The sequence below is a fragment of the Chiloscyllium punctatum genome, chromosome 44, assembly GCF_047496795.1.
Source record: "Chiloscyllium punctatum isolate Juve2018m chromosome 44, sChiPun1.3, whole genome shotgun sequence".
Taxonomy (NCBI): Eukaryota; Metazoa; Chordata; class Chondrichthyes; order Orectolobiformes; family Hemiscylliidae; genus Chiloscyllium; species Chiloscyllium punctatum.
Genome location: NC_092782.1, coordinates 38665483 through 38688983, shown reverse-complemented (window position 1 = coordinate 38688983; position 23501 = coordinate 38665483). Strand labels below are relative to the sequence as shown.

At 40.6% G+C, this 23501-nt stretch overlaps 1 protein-coding gene across 1 annotated transcript in view; it reads left to right on the top strand.

Annotated features, from left to right (window-relative positions):
* Positions 1-23501, top strand: part of LOC140466611 (F-box and leucine-rich repeat protein 13-like) — a 155082-nt gene that overhangs the window by 64368 nt on the left and 67213 nt on the right. Inside the window, exons 9-10 of the mRNA XM_072562059.1 lie at positions 1608-1703; positions 11777-11912. Coding sequence (XP_072418160.1) covers positions 1608-1703; positions 11777-11912 — 232 coding nt within the window. The remainder of the gene's footprint in view (positions 1-1607; positions 1704-11776; positions 11913-23501) is intronic.

Genomic DNA, 23501 nt, shown 5'->3' with positions numbered 1-23501 from the left:
TTATAAATTCCAGAACTACATCCAATACTTTAGCTGTGGCCTAGGCAACATTTTATACTAATCCCACACGAGTCTTTGAGTGACACATTTATCTCTATAATTTCATTTGTCTGATGCCAATTTGTATGTCTTTCAGGTAATAATCCAGAGATCATGGCTTTTGAGGTTCTGTTTAATTTCGTACCTAGTTCCTCAAACTGACTCTTTCTTTCTTCTCCTTGCATGCATAATTACCTACGTGGATCTTAATAATTGGATCCTCCCTTGCCATTGAAAATTCTCCTTTAGCCCTAACTGGATGTCTGAACCCTGACACGAGGCAAGCAACACACCTATCTGGACTCATACACTTTGTTACAGAAAGCAGTTCAATCCCTCTGCCTATACTATCAATTAACACCATTACATTCCTTTTATGCTCCCAGCCCCCACTTGAATGGCTGCCTGTCCCAAATTGCCATGGTCAGGTGGCTTATTCACTCTACAGCCCACACTCTGATTCAGACAAATTGAAAGAACCTCTAACTTATTGGAAAATTGGAAAGTCTAAGTCTGTTATGTTCCTGCCCCCAGGATTCCCTTACCTGAGTCACTCTCAGTCATCTCCTGTCTGTGAACACCGACCAAATTGGACAACCCAATCTTAAGAGGTGTAACTACTTTCTGGTGCAAAGGAAGCAGGATACATTCCCCTTCCCTGATATATTACAGTGTTTATATAATTCAGCCTCTAGCTCATAAACTTTGGGCTGATCTTGCTTGAAATTCAAACACTTACCTCAATTGTGTTTGCCCCGATCAAACAAACATCAAGGTGTGTCCTCATGTTGCAGTTGAGAGATGTCACCCATCCTGCCATCCTTAGCATGTTCTAATTGACTACTTAATTATTTTATTAAATTCTGTATTTATTTTTGTTTTTATATATTTTATTAATCTTACCACCAGATCTCATGTATGTTGAACCATAGGGATAGAATAAACCTTAGTCATTTACAAGATACTTAACAAATATCTAGCTTCTTCTCCTGTGGCTAAGAAAGAATCAGTTACTGTAGGCTGAAGAAGTTATATAAAAAGAAACAATGGAGCACCTCTTTCCCTTCTTCCCCTAACTTCCTTCATTACCCAGTTCTAGTACTCTACAATAAGTTGCACACAAGCGCTTGGTTGCACTAAGTTGGCTAGTTCATATCCTCCTAACACAAAAAGACAGTTTGACCTACCTAGAAGAACCTGTTTGAACTGCTTCATTGATTAATTGGATCCAATGCAATTCAAAAAGAGGCCTTGTTGAAACACTAAAAAAAGTGGGAAATTCCAAATTTCATTGTAATTCTAACTAATACCAAAATTAGATTTGTACAAACAGAATAGAGTTTCTTACCCACAAACTGCAAATATTCAATTATACAATGTACAGCATACTGTATTACTTGAAAGAAAGACAGAAGTTACTGGAGAGTTTTAAGTCACTTTCACAAGCCATCTTAAAGAATCAATATTGTTAAAACTGAAAACACAAAACTTTACAAAGTTCATTTAACAAGTAAGTGTACTTAGGTTGCTTTAATGGCAATTTTCTAAATATATTTCCTCCTTTCTAGGTTTTCAGTTATCTTGGTGTTAAGGAACTGGTAAGAGCTGCAAAGGTTTGTCAAGTCTGGAAGGTGATCGCACAGACAAGTTCTCTTTGGAGCAAGGTATGTATAATGATTGAGAAAATGATATGTTTATGTGAAAACAATAAGCATTTTTATTTTACTTTTGGGATGTGAACTTCAGACAAGCATTTATTGCCCATCCCAACTTGCCTTTGAAAAGGAAGTGGCATTCTGCCACCTTGAGCTGCTGCAGTCCATGGATCAGCAGTACTGTTAGGATGAAATTTCCAGAATGTTGACTGAGTGACAGGGAAGGAACTGTATTATATTTCCAGGTCATGAGAGTTTGGGTTTTAGAGGGGAACTTGCAAGTGATGATTTTCCCATGTATGTGTTCCCCTGTCCTTCTAATTGGTTGGGATCACAGGGTTGGAGAGTGCTGTCAATTGAGTTTTTGCTGTGCATCTTGTAGGTAATTGATACTGCTGCCACTGTTTGTTGTGCCGGAAGTGAATGTCAAACAAACGGACGACTTTATTTTGGATAGAGTCGATATTCTTAAGTGTTGTTAGATCTAATCCAGGCAATGGAAGGTGTTCCTTGTAGATGGTTGAAAAGCTATGACACAACAGGAGGTGATTTATTCATTGCTGAATTCCAAACTTCTGACCTGCCCTTGAAACAACAGCACTTATTTAGAGAGTCATAGAGATGTACAGCATGGGGCTACAATCCAACTTGCCCATGCCGACCAGATGTCCTAAATTAATCTCATCCCATTTGCCAGCATTTGGCCCATGTCCTTTTAAGCCCTTCCTATTCATATACCCATCTGGATGCCTTTTAGATGTTGTAATTGTACCAGTGTCCACCACTCCCTCTGGCAGCTCATTCCATACACATACCAACCTCTGTTTGAAAAAGTTGCCCCTAAGGTCCCTTCTAAATCTTATCCCTCTCACCTTAAACCTATGCCCTTTAGTTTTGGATTCTCCCAGCCTCGGTAAAAGACCTTGGCTATTCACCCTATCCATGCCTCTCATGATTTTATAAGCGTCCATAACGTTGTCCCTCAGGCTTCTATACTCCAGGGAAAATAGCCCCAGCCTATTCAGCCTCTCCCTATAGCTCAAACCCTTCAACGTTAGTAATATTCTTGTAAATATTATTTGAACATTTTCAAGTTTCACAACATCCTACCTACAGTTGAGAGACCAGAATTGAATGTCGTATCCAAAAGTGGCTTAATCAATGTCCTCTACAGTGGCAACATGACCTCCCAACTCCTATGCTCAATGCACTGACCAATAAAGGCAAGCATAACAAATGTCTTCTTCAATATCCTATTTACCTGTGACTCCACTTGTAAGGAACTATGAACCTGCACTCCAAGGTCTCTTTGTTCGGCAATACTCCCCAGGACCTTACCATTAAATACATAAGTCCTGCCCTAATTGACAGGATGAAATGCAGCACCTCATATTTATTTAAATTAAACTCCATCTGCTACTCCTCAGCCCATTAGCCCATCTGATCAAGGTACCGTTGAACACTGAGGTAACCTTGCTAACTATTAGACCATCAATTTTGCTACCATATGTTCCATCCCCTTTTGCACCTTGGCATAGCATTTGATATTACCATCAAGACCAGCTACATTCATTCCATTGTATTGCCCAATTAGGTTCTTGCCTCAGCTCATCTGCCACTGAAATTCTTATAAGTGTCTTTATTGGGAATATGTATTTATATTTAAGAACTACATGAAAAAAGTGGATGTTATGGAATAGTTGTAATTTTATTAAGGAATGAGATAAACAGGTAATATATGCAGTAAGTCACTTGCTGTTTATAGGGAGCCAAAGTGATTTTGAAGAAAAGACAAACAGACCTTTTGAATGAATCAATGATTTAATTGTCACGTGTATTTTACAGTGAATACGGTGAAAGATTCAGTAAAATACAATGAAAAGTTTCCACTGTTGCCGTGATTCTGGCATCATTTTAAATAGTTTAAGAATAATAGAAAAAAATAGTTTAAAGAGAGTCCACAACCCTTCTTCTTTGGAGCCATCAGCACTGGACCCGACCAACATTGAAGTCACTGTTCCTCAGGCACCATCTTGCTGATGTTACCTCCACCAATGTAGCAGCCAATAGCAGGTCCCATACTCGGCCCTTCGCCAACTGTCTTCTCTACACCACTGCCAGAGTAGTGTTCCAAGCTCACCAGCGGCACCACCACCATCTGACAGAGTCCTTCTCCGGGTTCACCAGCCACAACAGAGTCCTTTTTCGGGCTTACCAGCCACCACTATACTTAGGATCAGGGTGAAGCCACCTTCCTGCTGTTTTCCTCATTGATTCTGTTGCTGCCAATGCTGCTTATGACCAAGCTATCCCTGGAAGGTAAGTACCAGCATTAAAAAGAAAGAATAACTGGAATAGCAGGAAAAAAAAGAAAGAAAAGCGGATGGAGTGGATGGGTCCTGGGCACAGAAGCCTGGATGCTGCCAATCCTGCTGTTGCTACCTGGAATATTGGGGAATTATTGAGAGCCTTAAAATAAAATAGTTTATTTATTTGCACACATTTACTATGAATTTAAAATGTGACAACTCTCACTTCTTCCCACGTACACACGCGTGCTCACAAAGATAGTTACAGGTAAACGTAGTAAAAACTGTCATAAATTTAGGTGACCAGAAGGTCAGCAAGTGGAGGGATTGAGGAGAAGGTAGACATTAGGACCAATAACTCAGAAAGGAAAGCCAGGCAGAGACAAGTAAATGAACACAACGGTAATGGTGGACTGAAGTGTGTTTATTTCAAAGCACAATTAAAGATAAAGCAGATGAGCTTAGAGCTTGGATCAGTATTTGGGACCATTGACTGGCTACTCAATGTTCCAGGATTTCATTGTTTTAGATGAGATAGAGAGGAAGGTAAAAGAGGTAGAGGAGTTGTATTACTAACCAGGGAGAATGTCATATTTGCACTCAGAGAGGACGTACTGGATTGCTCATTATCTGAGGCAATAAGGAAGCGCTCAAAAATAAGATGGGTGCAATCACTCGGACAGGGTTATACTGTAGTCCCCCAACAGCCACTGTGACGCTTGAGGAACAAATATGTAGGCAGATTATGGAAAAATGCAAAATCAACAGGGTTGTTGTAATGGATGGCTTTAACTTCCCCAATATTGACTGGGACTCCCTTAGAGCAAAAGGCTTGGACTGAATTTGTTAAGTGCATCCAAGAGGGTTTCTTGAAAGAGTAGGTGGATAGTCCAACTAGAGGAGGGGCCATACTGGACTTGTGTTGGCTAATGAGCCTGGCCTGGTGACTGATCTTTCAGTGAGAGAGCATTTTGAAAACAGTGATCACAAAGCCTTGAGTTTTAAGGTAGTTATGAATAAGGATAAGTCAGGACCTTGCAAGAAGATACTAAACTAGAGGACGATAAAGTACGTCAGTATTAGACAGGAGCTAGGGAGTGTTAATTAGGAGAAGCTATTACCGGCAAGTCCACATTTGGCATGTAGGAGTTGTTTAAAGATCTGCTAATCAAAGTTCAGGCTTGGCATGTTTCAGTCGAGAGAAAGGACAATGATGGCAAGGTAAGGGACCCTTGGATAATGAGGGAGGCTTTGGATTTAGTCCAAAGAAAAAAAAGTAGCATATGTAATGTTTAGGAAGCTAAAATTGGACAGGGCCCATGGAGAATATAAAGAAAGCAGGAAAGTACTCAAGCAGGAATTAGGAGAGCAAAAAGGGGCCAGGAAAAAACCTGGGCAAGTATGGTTAAAGAGAATTTGAAAGCATTCTATACATAAATTAAAAACAAGAGGATAACAATAGAGAAGCTAGGAGCACTCAAGGATAAAGAGGAGAACTTGTGCTTGGAGAAAGAGCATGTCGTTAAGATCCTAAATGATTAGTTTGTGTCAGTATTCACCCAGGAGAAGGATATGGAAGAATGGTGAGGTTTGTGTGGAGCATGCAAATATGCTAGGGCACTTTGATATCAAAAAAGAAGTGTAGTTGGGTCTCTTGAGGACCTTTAAGATGGATAAGTGCCCAGGGCCTGATGGTACCTACCCAGGTTATTGAGAGAGGCAAGAGAGGAGATTGCTGGGGCTTTGACCAAGATCCTTGTATTCTTGCTAACCACTGGAGATGTCCCAAAGGACTGGTAAGTAGCTAATGTTGTTCTTCTGTTTAAGATGGGAAATGAGGATGATCCAGGAAAATGTAGACTGGTGAGACTCACATTGGTGGTTGGGAAACTATTGAAGAGGATTCTTAGGGCTAGGGTTTACGTGCCTTTGGAAAAGCATGGCCTAATTAGAGACTGTCAGCATGGCTTTGTGCGGGCAGTTCATGTCTTACTAACTTCATTGAATTTTTCAACAAGGTGATCAATGAGGGTAGAGCGGTGAACATGTCTACATGGATTTTAGTAAGGCTTTCAAGGTCCGTCGTGGTAGGTTCATCCAGAAGATTAACATGCATATGATTAACGGTGACTTGGCCATTTGGGTACCGATTTGGCTTGCTCATGGAAGTCTGAGGGTAGCAGTGGAAGAGCGTTTTTCTGGCTGGAGGTGCATGACTATTGGTGTTCCATTGTGATCCATACTGGGACGTCAGCTGTTTGTGAATATATAAATGACTTGGTTGAAAATGTAGATGGGTTGGGTAGCAAGTTTGGAGACAACACAGAGATCAGTGGTGTTGTGGATAGTATAGAAGGTTGTCAAAGGATACAGTGAATATCAATCAATTGCAGATATGGGCAGAGAAGTGGCAGATGGAGTTTAATCCATGTAAGTATGAGGTTCTGCACTTTGGGAGATCAAATGTTAAGGAAAGGTATACAATAAATGGCAGGATCCTGAGCAGCACTGATGTGCATAGTGATCTTGGGGTTCCAGTCCATAGCTCCCTGAAAGTAGCCATGTAAGTAGATTGGGTGGTAAAGGTGCATGGCATGCTTGCCTTTATTTGTTGGGGAATTGAATACAAGAGTCAGAACGTCATGTTGCAGCTTTATAAGATATTGGTTAGGCCACATTTAGGGTATTGCATTCAATTCTGGCCACACATTACAGGAAAGATTTGAAAGCTTTGGAAAGGGTGCAGACAAAGTTTAACAGGATGCTGCTTGCATTAGAGCGTATGAGCTATGAGCACTGGAGGTTGAAGGAAGAATTGGCTGAAGCCTATAAAATTATGAGATGCGTAGATAGGGTTGACGGTCAGAATCTTTTTCCCAGAGTTGAATTGTCTAATTTGAAGGGGCATGCATTTAAGGTTAGAGGGGAAGTTCAAAGGAGATGTGAGGGGCATTTTGTTTACACAGTGATAAGAGTCTGGAGCACACTGCTAGGATGGAGATGAAGGCAGATACAATAGGAGCATTTAAGGTACTTTAGAAAAGCACATGAATATGCAAGGAACGGAGGGATATGGACCAAAGATAGGCAATGGGGATTAGTTTAATTTGGTGTCATGCTTGGCACAACATTGTGGGCTGAAGTGCCCATTCCTGTGCTGTACTCTTCTATGTTCTGTGTTCCATGAGTTGAAAGTCTGGTTACGGAATGTTTGGCTTATGGTCTCTGTCTGTCTCAAGACAGGCCTGCTTCCATTAATGAAGTTGGTGCTATAAAGTTGAAGTGAGGGCCTTGTAAAGCTAAGGCTTGTCACCAAATTTCTAAGAGGTTGCTTAAATAAACTTGAAGTTGGAACAGCTTGGGAAGTCCTCAGTCTATTGGGATCTCCCACTTAACAGGGCAATGCTGTTAGTTGAAAAAGAACTGAAAGAACTGTGGATGCTGGAAATCTGAAACAGAAACAGAAATTGCTGAAATATCTTAGCTGCTCTGGTAGCTTCTGTGGAGGACATGGTGGCTTAGTGGTTAGCACTGCTGCCTCACAGCACCAGGTTCCCAGGTTCAATTCCAGCCTCAGGTGACTGTATGGAGTTTGCACATTCTTCCTGTGTCTGCATAAGTTTCCTCTGGGCACTCCGGTTTCCTCCCACAATCCAAAGATGTGCTGGTCAGGTGAATTGGTCATGCTAAATTGCCCATAATGTTAGGTGCATGATAATCAGAGGGAATGGGTCTGGGTGGGTTACTCTTTGGAGAGTTGGTGTGGGTTGAAGAGTCTGTTTCCACATTATAGGTAATCTAATCTAAAATCAGAGTTAACATTTTGGGTCCAATAACCCTTTTTCTAAATGGAAGTTACTGTTATTTGCCTTTGCTGGTGGAATTACTTGCAGCTAGTTTGATAACTTCTGGTGGTACTGTTTCTGCAAATGCTTCAAGGTGATTTTAAAACCACTAGCCAAGCCCAGGACCACTATCATTTAGAAGGACAAAAGCAGCAAATACTGTGTACAAGAATACCAATACTGCAAGTTCCCCTCCAAGGCACTCATCCTGCAGACTTAGAAATATATTGCCTTTCATCTAGTAACACTGGGTCAAAATCCTGGAACTCACTCCCTGATGGTATTGTGGTATGTACCTACACCAAATGGACTGGAGCAGTTCAAGAACGCAGCTCACCACCACCTTCTCAAGTGTAATTAAGGATGGTCAATAAATGCTGGCCCACACAGTGACACCCATTTACTTTGAGTGAAAAAAGAAATTTTTCACGTGTAGACTATCTTTCATATCAAAACACTCCAAAGGGCATGATGTAACACATTTTTGAAATATAATGAATATTACAGTATAAGAAAATGTGTGCATTCTGTGTCAGAAAATCAGATGAATAATCAATCAATCTGTACTATGTGCCAGATGAATTAATAAAGGAATATTGAGCAGGAGACTGTAAGAACTCACTTTTCTTTCAAAAGAAGTATCTGATCTTTAACATTCACCTGGACAGCGGAAACGGACCAACAGGACTTCAGTTTGTAACCTGAGTGTAAGATGATAGCAGATTGGTTAGCAAAGTGCTGAAAAAACTGCGGATGCTGGAAATCATTAAACAAAACAGAAATTGCTGGAAAATCTCAGCTGATCTGGCAGCATCTGAGCAGAAAATTTCAGGTGCCACCACTACACATATTTCCCTCCCTCTTGTCAGCTTTCCGCAGAGACTGTTCCCTGGTCCATTCCTCCTTCACTCGACATGTCCCTATATCCCTGCGGCACCTTACCTTGCAATTACAGAATATGTAACACCTGCCCATTTACTTCCTCCCTCCTCACTATCAAAAGCCCCAAATATGTCTTCCAGGTGGAAGTAAAGTTTTGCCTGTATTTCAACAAATCTAGTCTACATTATTCGCTGCTCACAATATGGTTTTCTCTACATTGGGGAAATGAAGCACAGATTTAGTGATCACTTTGCAGAACACCTACACCCTGTCTGAAAAACAGACCATAAACTTCTAGTTGCACATTACTTCAAAACACCACCGTGTCCCCCAGCCAACACCAGACTCAGACTAGCTGCATATTCCAGTAAAGCTCAGTGCAAGCTGGAAGAACAGCACCTCATTTTTCACTTGGGATTTAGTGTTGAGTTCAATAATCTTAGGGCTTGAGGCACCTTCTCCTATGTCATAATACAACCCCATACACCAGGCTTTGCTGCCACACAATATCCATTGTCAACTACTAAAAGTCCCCATTAGAAGCTATTCATTCCCTCAGAAAGACCTTTACCCACTCCTTAATCTGTCCAACTGTTTTGCTGTCTCTTTGGACACTATCTCCACCTCTCATTTACTGTCACCCTCCCACACCTCATCTTCTGCATAAATACCAACCTTTCTGAGCTACTATCAGAACTAAAGAAGGTCACTGGACCTGAAATGTTAATTCTGATTTCTATCCACAGATGCTGCCTGACCTGCTGAGTTTTTCCAACAACTTCTGTTTTTGTTTCTCATAGTATATTGGTCACTGATTAGATTCAATGGAAATTGAAATAGACAAATGTAAAACAGGCCTACAATTCAATTTTACCCACTTTACACGATTGCACAATGTCAAAATGACACCCGTGGGTTCTTTCACCTGGCTTGAAGTCTAGCATTAACTAAAAGATTAGAAGTTTTCCCTTTTGTTATAAAAATTATTTGACAGATGAATATGGATTATTTTTACTGAGTTCTGGCTGAGTTTGAACTTCTAGAACAGTGTTGCCCTAATTGGCTATAAACTTGCAGTTTTGCTCATATAGTCATGAAGATGTTTGACAGAGGAAATGGAAAAATACAGGCATGATAAGGTTAGGAGATTTTGTTTACATATTAATTCATAGCTTGACAGCATTGCTGGCTTTACCAACATTACCCAGGGCAGGTAAGAGTCAACCACACTGCTGTGAATCTAATGTTTCATCTAGGCCAGACTTGGTAGGGACAGCAGTTTCCTTCCTTGAAGGACATTAATGAGCCAGATAGGTTTTTCTTGACAATCGGCACTTATATTAGACTCTTAATTCCACATTTTTATTGAATTCAATTTATACCATCTGCTATGGCCAGCATTAAACGTGTGTCCCCAGAAAATTACCTAATTCTCTGGATTAATAGTTTAGTGATAATCCCATAGGCCATCACTTTCACCCTAAGAGATAGTCTAGAAAGATTTTTAATCTTCATAATATTTGTTTCTCTGACTTAGAGTCCTCAAAGCAGACACTATCCCCCAAAAATTTAATATTCCTACTACTAAATATCTCCTAATTTGTTTCTAAGCATCGGTTATTCAACAATTCCCCTCCTTTTTAATAAGTAACACATTGTGCTATGCTATGGTAATCAGAATTAAAAATCAGAATGGACCTGTTTCAGTGAGTGAAATAATAAAAGGTTATAAGTAAAGAAAAGAAAAGGAATGCTATTCAGATAAATTGCTGATCCCAGTCCCCAGATCATACTTGATTGGAAATTTTACAGCAACCACTTGCATTTACATAATACTTTCAATGAAGTGATAAAACCCAAGTCACGATGAGTATCAAACAAGTATTGACATAAAGCCATTTAAGGTGATATTAGGATGGCTAGTCAAAAACTTGGACAAAGAGGTCCTAAAGGAAGAGAGAGGTGGAGAAGTGTAGGAACTGCCAAATATAAGCGATAACGTCTCAGAACTGGAGTCGTAACATTCCTTAACTAAATCCACCAACACTTGAAAGGTTTTAGTATCTAGTGCCTCAGGGAATGTAAGTATCCCAATAACCAAAAATATTGTGGGTCCACAAGCAGTCAGAATGATTATTCTTTGCATTCCATCTTCCACAATGTTATTTGCCCAGAAAAAAAATGCATTCTTCCCACCTACTAGGTCCAGTCTTCAATGGCAGGTTTGAATGAGTCAAGCTTCCCAAATAAAGGCATAATGCCAGAAATTCTTACCCAACTCAAAGACCGCTGCGAGCAAATCTTCTTCAGGAGTGAATTGTTTTCTCTCATTGCCACTTATGTAACTGCTCAGAGGTTTGTGTCCCATCATTGTCACCCTTTATTTACGTGTGCACAATACCTTGACTCTGCCCAGCCAGCTCAGAGCCAGTCCCTAGAGAGAGGAGAGTCTCTGAATCTCCTGTTTATTTTTTCTTTCTTTTTTCTTTTTTTCTATTTGTTTGCCCCCACACTACCGCCTAACTGCGGTAGTGCTTATTTTTAATCTCCTGTTTATATCTGTCAGCCAGGGCTCCCTGATTGGCCCAGGTTAACAGCCCTAATCTCACTTTGATGAGATCCATTTGGCCATCCTCATTGCACACGGGGATTGCCAACGAATGAACATAGGATGTTAGATGTTTGGAACCGAGGGTGCGTTAGGATATATGCAGCAGAGTTTTGATTGAGCTAGAGCTAATATAGGGAGGACTGAAAAAAGACAGTTTCTCTTTTTCATTCTAAATACAGGAACATCAAAATTCCATTTGTAATAAATGGATGTAAATTGAGCTGTCAATATTTCATAGCACTATGGGGATTCCCTATTTAAACAAGACTTGATGAATCTGTAGAGGTGTTAAATGAAACACAAGACTGTGAAGTCAAAATATACATCATCCCTTTTTGCAAAAAAGCTTTGAACTTGTAAAAGTCACATCATGAAGGAGCCATGCTGTCTACGTGATGCTTTACTGTGTCTTAATTCTGAAACCTTTCATTTCAGATTAACTTCTCACCAGTAAGAAAACAGATTGAAGACAATGACATAGCAAATCTTTTGCGGAGTTTTCGTCCTTTTGTTATTCAATTGAGTCTTCGTGGATTCAGCAACATTGGTTGGGCAACTTTCAAAAGCATCAGTGAGTATATTTGTCAGTTTAATCCACATGTATTAGATTTTGCTCATTCTTGAAGAAGAGGTCCCATCTACATAAAGAGAGACCTGTGCTTACACAGTGTCTTTTATGACTGCAGAATGCTCAAAATGCTTTATTCAAATAAAGCAGTTTTTAAATAGTGTAGTCACTATTATAATGAAAGAAATGTGTATGAATTGATTTCTACATCAAGATCCTCACAAAATAACAACCTGGTAGCAATCAGATCATGTTTAAATAATATTTTTTTTACTGGTATTAGCCAGATAGAAGCCCTCTATGGTTTGAAATAGTGCCATGGGATTTTCCACTTGCAGTTGAGGGGGCAGATGGGTCCTTAACATCTCATTCAAAATATATCTGAGTGCAGCATTTCATCGCTTCACTGTAGTGTCAAACTTGGAGTTTGCACCCGTAAACTTCTGGCTCAGAGGTAACAGTGCTACTAACTGAACCATACCCTATCAATGTATTTAAGGGGACAATAGAACATTTAATGGGGAAGAGAATAAATAGCTTTTGTGGTCGATGTAGATAAGGAACATGGAAAAGTTCTGGAGTGGAATGTAAACACTGGAATGAACTGTTTGAGCTGGATGACCTGTTTCTTTGCTGCATATGCCAATGTAATCATATGTAAGGCACACTGGCACTTTAAACCACTTCAGTGCATCTGTTTAAGTATTTAATACACAGTCGGTAGAAATCAGGACACAATCAAAGGGTGACTTGTATCTTAACTCTTTGTATTGCTCTCAGTGTTTCTTAATGTGTTTCGATTCTTATCATGGCAGGTATACGCTGCTCCCAGTTCACTAGATATTTACGTCTAGCCATCAGCCTTTACTTTACTTGCAACTACTTTTCATAGCCAGTCATTCATTAAAAGGCAGTCTGTATAGATAAAAACAGTTAATCTGAGTTTATTCCCCTCTTAAATTTTCTGATTCTTGCTCCTTAGAATATTTACTGGAGCCCCAGATGCCTGGTAGGTTGTTTTGGACACAATGCAGCTTGAGGTTAAAATCTCCCTTGTTAAATATGATCTACAGTCTATAGTTTGCCAACTCTGTACCAGAATCATAAAAATGTGGCTGACACTTAACTGACCTCTGAAATGGCTAGTAAGCCAATTGGTTAGATCAGTTAATTAAAGAAAAAAATAATAACAAAAACCCAGATGTATATCCTGGTCACTAAAATGCTTTGTAAAATCCTTTTGAAGAGCATCCAGACTTGTACCAAAATTAGCAGAACTTTCCTACAGACCAGTCAAGCAACAGCTGGTCATTACCATATTCGCAGATGCCTGTCATCCATATTCCAGTCTCGTCCATCACCATCCACTAGCAAAACTGACCCATCAGAAACATAATAATTACTGTTAAGAGAGGATATTCATGGGAGTCCTTGGCATTCACTCTGGATTCCATGAAATCTCATGGCATTGGGTCAAGCATGGACAAGGAAACTTACTGTTGATCAACACTTACAGCCCTCGTTCAGCTGAGTTAAAGCTTGGAGGTTTAAAATAGAATGTTGATGCATCTTCAATTGGAGTATTCATTTTCTAATGTTCTGGGTCTCCTTTTGACGAGGATATCTGTGGCTGGACTGCACCATCTCCCAAGCAACTGTTATTGCAGCCTCTCTTGGACCCTGCTTGACACCTTGACTCATATCCAACCAGTGGTACATCATTCTGCTGAGGGTTACTGGATGGTTTTAGGGCTGCGACTTGTGCCTCCCAGATTACCAAAGAAATTATTTGTTCTCTATCTGTATTGACGAAAGGGTGGCTGACATTAGGCTTCTGAGCTGATACAAGTAGAGAATCCTGGTCCTCACAGGAGAAGACAGGTTTTACCTCTGCAGAGATGCTGCAACATCTATGCCTTGTTAAATAAGTATTTACCAGTCTTCATTCCACAGCAACTTTCCCATCAACCCTGCTGTCAGACTCATTCATTGCACATCATGTCTAACCACTGGCCATGATGTCTTCTCTCTCTCTCTTTAGCCTTCCAGTTACTAGCATGATGTCCACCACCTCGTCAGTAAAACTGGCTCCCCTGGAAGCCATCTCTTTGGTCTTTGAGGACGAGATTACCCATGCCTCAGAAAAAGCATTGGTGATGCTGCCTCCTGCAGACCTCCAACTTCCCCACCAGCTCAAATACTGACACCTCATTGGGATCATTAAACTTAGAAAGTATGGGACCACAATCTGATGAGCACTTCACAATGACAGCTGTGTAGCTGGTTAAGGATGAAAACTCTTGTTGCTTTTCATCTGTCCCAATGACATTTGCCTGAATAAATAATGCTTTCTTTCAACATACTGGGCCCAATCTTCAATGGCAGGATCCAATGAGTCAAGCTTTCCACATAAAGGCATTATGCCAGAAATGCTTGCCCGAATTCAAAGATGACTGTTGCAAACAAAGTTTCTTCAAAAGCATACTGTTTTCTCTTGTTGCCACTGAAATAACTGCACAAAGGCCAGTATGCTGTCATCAAGTCAAGCTTTATTTGTAAATGCATAATGCATGGATTCTGACCAGCCAGCTCAGAACCAGCCCATAGAATAGAAGACTGTCTGAGACTCAGACTTCTAACTATCAGCGAGGGCTCCTTGGTCAGCCCAAATTAACAACCCCAAACAGTGATATCATACTCAACGAAATCCCCTGGCCATCTATGTTCCAATCACTACAACAGACATTTTTGCAGAAAGTTTAAGAAAGGCTAGATGTTAGGCCTAAAAACGTGTTGCTGGAAAAGCGCAGCAGGTCAGGCAGCATCAAAGGAACAGGAGAATCGACGTTTCGGCATAAGCCCTTCTTCTTCCTGAAGAAGGGCTTATGCCCGAAACATCGATTCTTCTGTTCCTTTGATGCTGCCTGACCTGCTGCGCTTTTCCAGCAACACGTTTTTAAGCTCTGATCTCCAGCATCTGCAGTCCTCACTTTCTCCTAGATGTTAGGCCTCACTCCTTTAGGTTGTTAAGCTGTTTTGCCCAAAGTCCACATGACATCATCATAGTGGGTGTGCTTAAAGCACTCCTCTTTAATAACTCTTTCATAGAGTCACAGAGATGTACTGCACAGAAACAAACCCATCGGCCCAATTTGTCCATACTGACCAGACATCCAGCCTTAAACTTGTTTTTTTAATCCAAGTTGAAACTGGCACTCCTATTGTGTGAGCCTCAATTTTGTTAACCAGCTGTCTGTATGTTGCTTTAGCAAAAACTTTGCGAAAATCCACCTAGATATGATTGATCCCATTTTCCTTGTCAACCTTAATTACTGTTTCATCAAAAGGTAATTTAGTTTATTCAAGTACCATCTGCTTTTACAAATCCTGAATTTCCTTTCATTAACTGAAATCTTTTCAGGTATGTGGTGATTTCACCCCTTGATTATTGTTTCTAAAACCGTACCACCATTAATATTAAACTGATCTATGATGACTGGGAATGTCGTTATACCTTTTCTTGGATATGAATTTCAAAAGACATTGCTAAAGATCCTTTGTCACCAGCTTCATGTCTAAGGTCAAGGTGTCAGCAGCTGAAAATGTGTTGCTGGAAAAGCGCAGCAGGTCAGGCAGCATCCAAGGAACAGGAGAATCGACGTTTCGGGCATAAGCCCTTCTTCAGGAAGGTGTCAGCAGTATAGGATGCTCCAACTGGAGCTCTTCTGCTTCTATTTATTTATTGTTTCCTTCTTTTTTTCCCCTTTTTACTCATGTTATCCTCCTTTTTGGTGCTTTTCTCCCTTTTGGTGTTAACATCCCTCATGGCAGGTCTCAGTCTGGTCTCTGAGCAGTTCTCAGTCTGGTCTCTGAGCAGCTCATGACGGTATCTCGGTGTACAAGTGGATTCTGCCTGGGCATATTCTCAAGGCACCAGGGAGGATCAGAGAGGCAGCGGTTTCAGCAGCAGTGACAGTATCTGTGGCAGTGGGGTCAAGAACAGACAGCTGAGGTCTCCTGTAGAATGAGATAAGCGGAGGACTCATCAAAGGCTGTTGAACTCTTAACTGTTGAACTTTATTTTCCTAGTTTAAATTACTAAAGACTTTAGTCGTAGAATCAGAGTCATAGAAATGTACTTTAGTGTTAACCATTATCTTATTTCTTTATTTTTCTACTTATTCTGTGAAATAATGCTTAACTTTTTAACTCTTATTTCTCTTACTACTTTGTACCTAAGTTTTTTTTGTACCTAGGTACCTTGGTACCCAAGATGATGTCATTACTAATTTATTAACTGGTATGATCTTGTTTCAGTAACTGCAAAAGAGCTCATCTGAGTTTCTGTTAATGTAAGTGAAGAAGGAAGGCTCTTTTGGGTAGTAGTGTGCCCACCTCTGGGCCAGAAGACCTGGATTCAGGCCCACCTTCCCCAATGGAATGTCATGACAGATCAATTAAACATACTGACAAAAGATATATGAACAAAGGAGGTTGGAGTGCACCTTGTTATAGAGTATGGATAATGACAGATTGTATGTGTGAGGTGGGAGTGTTTCTCTTGTGGTGGAGTGATAATATTCCTATCTCGGGCTATAAAGCCTGACTTCAAGTCACACCTGCTCCAGACATTTAAAATAATGTCTCTGAACAGGTTGATTAAAAAATGTCTTTGATAGATAGCAGTTGGGTGGGGGAATGTAGCTTTAGTTGAGTGAAGCTCTAGTTTGGTGAAATGAGGGCACAGAGGTGCTGTTTTCTTTTTCTAACTCTATCAGCCTCCAGGAGAGCAGAGGTTGAAAAGCTGCAGAGAATAATATAAAGGGACATTAAAAGGAAATATGCAAGTGCTTATTTGCTGAGTATTTTGTTCACTTTTTTAAAAAATCTACATAACTTATTGGTAAATACTGTATGTCCCATGGCATACACATCTCTAAGAAATGTTTGTGGCTTGAGGAGCTTTGGCTCAGAGTTTATGAACTGCAGATACTGTGATACATCAGGTGGGAAGCAGGTTATTAGACCTTCATTCCAAGCAGTTGCATTCCATTAAAATAAGGTCTTGTAATTTGTTCAGTGGCCAGGGATAGGAGAGTGTAACTTTGAGTCAGGCAAGAATGGTCATGAAGCAAATGTCTAATATGGTGTGAAATTCTTGCTGTCTCAGGTAGATGAGCAAACTGTTCATGGCACTATAGTACAGGATACCATTCAAGCTATGGGGAATTAATGAGTAGAGGTACCATAATTGGGAGATATGAAATGTTCTTTACAGCCAAGAGTGAGAGTCCAAATGGCTTTGTTGCCTGCCCGATATCAGGGATTGGGACATTTGTGCTGGGTTGGAGGGGAACTTGCAATGGGAAGGAGATTACGAATAGCGTAGTCAAAACTAGGGTTTGAGCAGCTAAGGGTTTGAGCAAATTTCAAAATTTTAAAGCAGACCCTCAAAGATAACAATCTGTATATTATTACCTGAGCCATGAGTATATAGGCAAAAGGTGAGTGCCAGATTAGATAGGTGGATGCTTAGCTTAAAGATTGGTGTGTGAGAACTAGGTTTTGATTCATAGTGCGCAGGTACCAGTACTGGGAAAACTTGGAGCTGTACTGTTTGGATGGTCTTCACCTGATTTGTGTTAAGACCAGAACAAAAACAGAAATTGCTGGAAAAACTCAGCAGGTCTGGCAGCATCTGTAGAGAGAAATCAGAATTAATGTTTCAGGTTGAGTGACCCTTCCTCAGAACTTCCATATCCTATGGTCTGAAGAAGGGTCACTCAACCCTAAACATTAACTCTGATTTTTCTCCACAGATGCTGAACTTTTCCAACAATTTGTTTTTGTTTCTGCTTCACAGCACCCACAGTTCTTTCAGTTCATTTGTTAGGACCAGTTTTCTAGTGGGAGGTAAAGGGTGCTTTAAATATAAGTAAATAGTAGGAGTGTGAAATCAAGTTTGGGAATATTTGATAAAAAGAGAGGACAAAGCAGGAGGGCCTAAAGGAAATGGTGTTCAGAGTGTGACAGGAAGGGATAGAATGCAAACTCAAATGTTCAACAGGAAATATAACTAGAGATCACGAAAATAGTAAAAAGGCTCTATGACTCTACGACAGAACTTCCATGTTTGAATGCACGTAGTTTTAATGACAGAACAGATGAACTGACATCCTAACTAATAATAAGTATGTATGATCTGATAGCCATTACAAAAACATGGCCGTTCGATATCAAAGACTGGGACCTGACTATTCAAAGATATGTGACATTAGGAAGAAAGGAAGCTAGGAAGAGGTAGAGGGGTAGCTCTGTTAACTAAAGGTAGCATAGAATGGATTATCTCATATCCAGTGGTCAAAATATGGAATCAGTTTGACCAAAGGTTAGGAATTAAAAAGGTTAGAAATCACTTGTGGAGTGGGTTATAGGTCCCCCTTGACAGGAGCTGTACTGTAGAATGAGAAATACAGGAAGAAATAATTAGGCCTTTTAAGAAGGTATGGTGATAATCAAGGATGACTTTATTCGACATATAGTTTGCGTGAATCAGATTGACAAGAGTCGTCTAGATGATCAGTAGTTTTGGGACAATGTGTTTTAAAGTCAATCAGAATGCAACAATACCAGATCTGATAATATGCAATGAGACAGAATTGGTTGATTCATTAATTACTATGCAGTAAAGGTGAGTCTAGGTAGCAGTAATCATAATATGATTGGACTTTGTATGAGGGAGAGAAGAGTGGATCAAACACTACATCTACATCTACATCTACCCCTTACCTAACACTACGGGCAATTTAGCATGGCCAATTCACCTGACCTGCACATCTTTGGACTGTGGGAGGAAACCGGAGCACCCAGAGGAAACCCACGCAAACACGGGGAGAACGTGCAAACTCCACACAGTCAGTCGCCTGAGGCGGGAATTGAACCCGGGTCTCCAGCGCTGTGAGGCAGCAGTGCTAACCACTGTGCCACCATAGGGAGCCTGTTGGTTTGTTAGCCTTTACTGCAAGAGGTCTCGTACAGAAGTAGTGATGTCTTGGTTCAGTTGAAGGAGTAACAAGCAATGTAGATAAAAGAAAACCAGTTGATATACAGTATTTTGATTTCCAGAAGACGTTTAACAAAATGCCACATTGAGGTTTATTAAGTAACATAAGAGCTTGTAGTGTAGGAAGTAGTATATTAACATGTATAGAGGATAGGTTACCAGATGGACTAATGGAGATAGCTGACGAGATAATGGGGGCGTTAGTTGTAATCTTTCAGGTAGCCCTAGGATTAGGAAGGGTCCCAGGGGACTGGAAAATCACTAACATGACACCTCTGTTTAAAAAGGCAGTACAGCAAAAGGAGGAAAATTACAGACCAGTTAGCCTAACCTCGATCATGGGTAAGATCATGAAGGATGAGATTTCTAAGTCCTTAATTGTATGATAAAATAGGGCAAGGTCAGCATGGTATCATCAAGGGAAGGTCATGACTGACAAATCTTCTAGAATTTTTTGAGGAAGTAACAAGCAGGTTGGACCAAGGAGAGCCAATGGATGTTATCTACCTGATCTTAAAGAAGGCCTTTGACAAACTGCCGCACAAGAGGCTACTAAGTAAGATAAGAGCCCATTGTGTTGAAAGCAAGGTGCTAACATGGATGGAAGCTTGGCTGTCTAGCAGAAAGCAGAGAGTGGGGATAAAAGGATCCTTCTCAGGAGCACAGCCAGTAACAAGTGGTGTTCCGCAAGGCTCAGTGTTGGGACCACAACTTGTCACTTTATACATTAATGATCTAGATGAAGGAACTAAGGGCTTCTGGCTAAGTTTGCAGACAATACAAAGATAGGTAGAGGAACAGGCAGCATCGAGGAGACGGGGAGACTGCAAAAGATTAGGAGACTGGGCAAAGAAGTGGCAGGTGGACTACAATGTGGGAAAATGTGAAGTCATGTACTTTGGTAGGAAGAATAGAGGGATTGACTGTTTTCTAAATTGGTAGAAAATTCAGAAGTCTGAAGTGCAAGGAGACTTGGGAGTTCTAGTCCAGGATTCTCTCAAGATAAACTTGCAGGTTGAGTAAGTAGTTAAGAAGGCAAATGCAATGATGGCATTTATTTTGAGAGGACTTGAATATAAAAGCAGGGGTATATTTCTGAGGCTGTATAAGGTTCTGGTCAGACCATATTTGCAGTTTTGTGCCCCATATCTCAAGAAGGATGAGCTGGCCTTGGATCATGTTCAGAGGAGGTTCACGAGAATGGTCCCAGGAATGAAAAGCTTAACAAACAAGGAACGTTTGAGGACTCTAGGTCTATACCAGAGGAGTTTAGAGGAATGAGTTTAGAGGAATCTAATTGAAACACACAGAATACTGAATGGCCTGGACAGAGTAGATGTTAGGAAAATATTTCCATTGGTAGGAGAGATTAGAACCTGAGGGCACAGCCTTACAGTAAAGGGAAGACCTTTTAGAATGGAGATAAGGAGAAATATCTTCAGCCAGAGACTGGTGAATCTATGGAATTCATTGCCCACAGAAGGCTGTGGAGGCCAGGTCATTGAGTATATTTAAAACTGAAATAGATAAGTTCTTGAGTATCAAGGGGATCAAGGGTTACAGGGAAAATACAGGACAATGTGGTTGAGAAACTTATCAGTCAAGATTAGAGTGGTGCTGGAAAAGCACAGCAGGTCAGGCAGCATCCGAGGAGCAGGAAAATCGCGTTTCGGGCAAAAGCCCTTAATCAGGAATCGGGCTTTTGCCTGAAATGTCGACTTTCCTGCTTCTTGGATGCTGCCTGACCAGCTGTATTTTTCCAGCACCACTCTAATCTTGACTCTGATCTTCAGCATCTGCAGTACTCACTTTCGCCTGAGAAACTTGTCAGCTGTGATTGAATGGCCGAACAGACTTAATGGGCTGAATGGCCTAATTTCAGCTCCTACATCTTATGGTCTTATAGTTGGCTTATAGTAAGCAGAAAAAAGGAATAATTGGGCCATTCTCAGGTCGGCAGCATGCAATGATTGGTGTGCTATAGGGACCAGTATTGGGCCTTCAATTATTTGCCAAAAATATTAGTTATGTGGATGAGGGACCAAATGTATGGTTGTTAAATTTGCTGATAATATAAAGATGGGTAAGATGTGTATCAGTTAGGTATCACAGTGGCTCAGTGGTTAGTATTACTGTCTGACAGTGCCAGGGACCCAGGTTTGATCCCAGTCTCAGGCAATTCTCTGTCTGGAGTTTGCACATTCTCCTTGTCTGTGTGAGTGTCCTCTGGGTGTTTTGGTTTCCTCCCACAGTCCAGACATGTGCAGATTGGGTAGACTGGCTATGCTAAATTGCCCATAGTGTCCAGGGACAGGCTAAGTGGATTAGTCATGGGAAATGCAGAGTTACAGGAAGGGTAGATGGATGGGTTCTGGGTGGGATACTCTTCAGTAGACCAGTGTAGACTTGATGGACCAATTAGCCTACTTCCACATTGTAGGGATTCCAAGATTCTGTTAGAAACAGTTCAAAGAATGTTTACTCAATTGATATTTAGGATGGGACATTATGAGGAAATGTTGGACGAGTTGGACCTCTTTCTGTTGGAGTTTCAAAGAATGAGAGGAGATCTCATGGGTGGCTCAGTGGTTAGCACTGCTACCTCACAGCACTAGGGTCCCAGGTTTGATTCTAGCCTTGGGTGGCTGTCTGTGTGGAGTTTGCACCTTCCCTCCCATGGGTTTTCTTCGGGTATTCCGGTTTCTTCCCACAGTCCAAAGATGTGCAGGTTAGGTGAATTGGCCATGCTGAAGTGCTAGGTGCGTTAGTCAGAGGGAAATGGGACTGGGTGGGTTACTCTTCGAAGGGTCGGTGTGGACTTGTTGGGCCGAAGGGCCTGTTTCCACACTGTAGGGTAGCTATCTATCTTACTGAGATTCGCAATTTCCTTAGGAAATGTGACAGGGTGGATGCTGAAAGACTTCCCCGGTACATTCATGACTCTTTGGAATTCTTCTTTAGCAAGCAGTACAGATGGGGTTATTGAATATGTGTTAGGTAGAGATAAATAGTATTGCCCCAAAGGAGTATACAAACCTTTTACCCAGGTATTGTTCCCTTATGCAACACACAAAAGACAGGCAGTCCACTCAGACTTTAATGAAACAAACCCTTCTTTATTTAACTCTTTAGGGACTAATACTCAATATAAAACATACATTTGTTGTAACATTTACTTCTTACTTCATCTAAATTAGTTCAACTTTAACTCACTTCATTTAACTTCACTTTACCTGATTTAACTTAATTCACATTTAACTTTAACTTGAATATTAATGATAAATTTGGCTTGAAACAAATACTACCTGATTTGAATGAAGTGGCCAACTTTGCTCTTGGTGTAGTTCCTGCCTTGTGGTTCTTTGTCTTCTCTGAAGGTAACTTCAGGAGATGCACTTTTCAAAAGCTGGTCTTGAGGGCTTACTCCTGCAAACGCCTTTGTTCTGCTAATATTTATCCCAAAATATGCTCATTTTCCAGAAACGTCTGTGGCATTTAGCCAATGAATTGACCAAACCTGATCACAATGTTCAATGTCAACTAATGGAGTTCACTAGTAAACAACTCCCAAACATTTATACCATGTCATCTACAGCCACGTTCAATGCTCCATACAAAGTATTATAGAGCTATTATGTCTAGCAGACCACCAGAAAATCTCCCTTATTTGGTCAACACAGGAAACTACAGGTCACAGCTGACAGGACAAGTCCCAACACGCCCTAACTGCAGTTTTGAGCTAGGTCAGAGTTTAAACTACCTTGACCAAAATTCTCAGCATACTTGATTGTAACCTTTAATTAGTTTCATAGTCATTTCTGCTGCTGGACACCTGTCCACAATAGGTTCTTGACTAATATGAGAGTCACTTTGATGTCAGGTATAGGTAGAAAGTGGAGGTGAGGCTGCAGTCAGATCAGCCATTATCTTGTCGAAAGGCAGAGCAGACAGGAGGGAATGGATGGCCTAATCCTTCATATAACTTGAATGCTCACATGTAAGTTATAGTACGTCTTTCCCATTCTCTTCACCATTACTGATACTTTAGCAACCTGGACACATACTATCTGAACCAGGCAGGTAATCCATATTAAGTCAACCTTTCCAGTTCATCCTGCCTATTTTTCATCATATCCATTCCTCCATCATCACTGCTATCAATATTTGATACCATTATCTTTTTTTAGCAAACCCTGATACAAAGTATTCATTAAATGTTTTCATTTAGCCCTCTGTTCACCCTCAATGTCCCCAAAAGGATACACCCCACTTCATTACTATCCATTTACTATTTAAATACTGGTAGATTATTTCATGCTGTTTTGTGTTGTATTCAATTTGATTATTTTGTTTCTGTTCCCAGACTTACTTTCCTTTTCCCTTTACCTTACAACCTCATATTTGGAACAGTTTCTGCTTATTGATTTCATCTGACTTGCATTAGGTAACCTCTTTTGTTTTTGTTGCTTCGTATTCTCTGTCTCTTTTGTCATCCAAAGAGCCCTGATTTCTTCATCCCTACCTTTGCC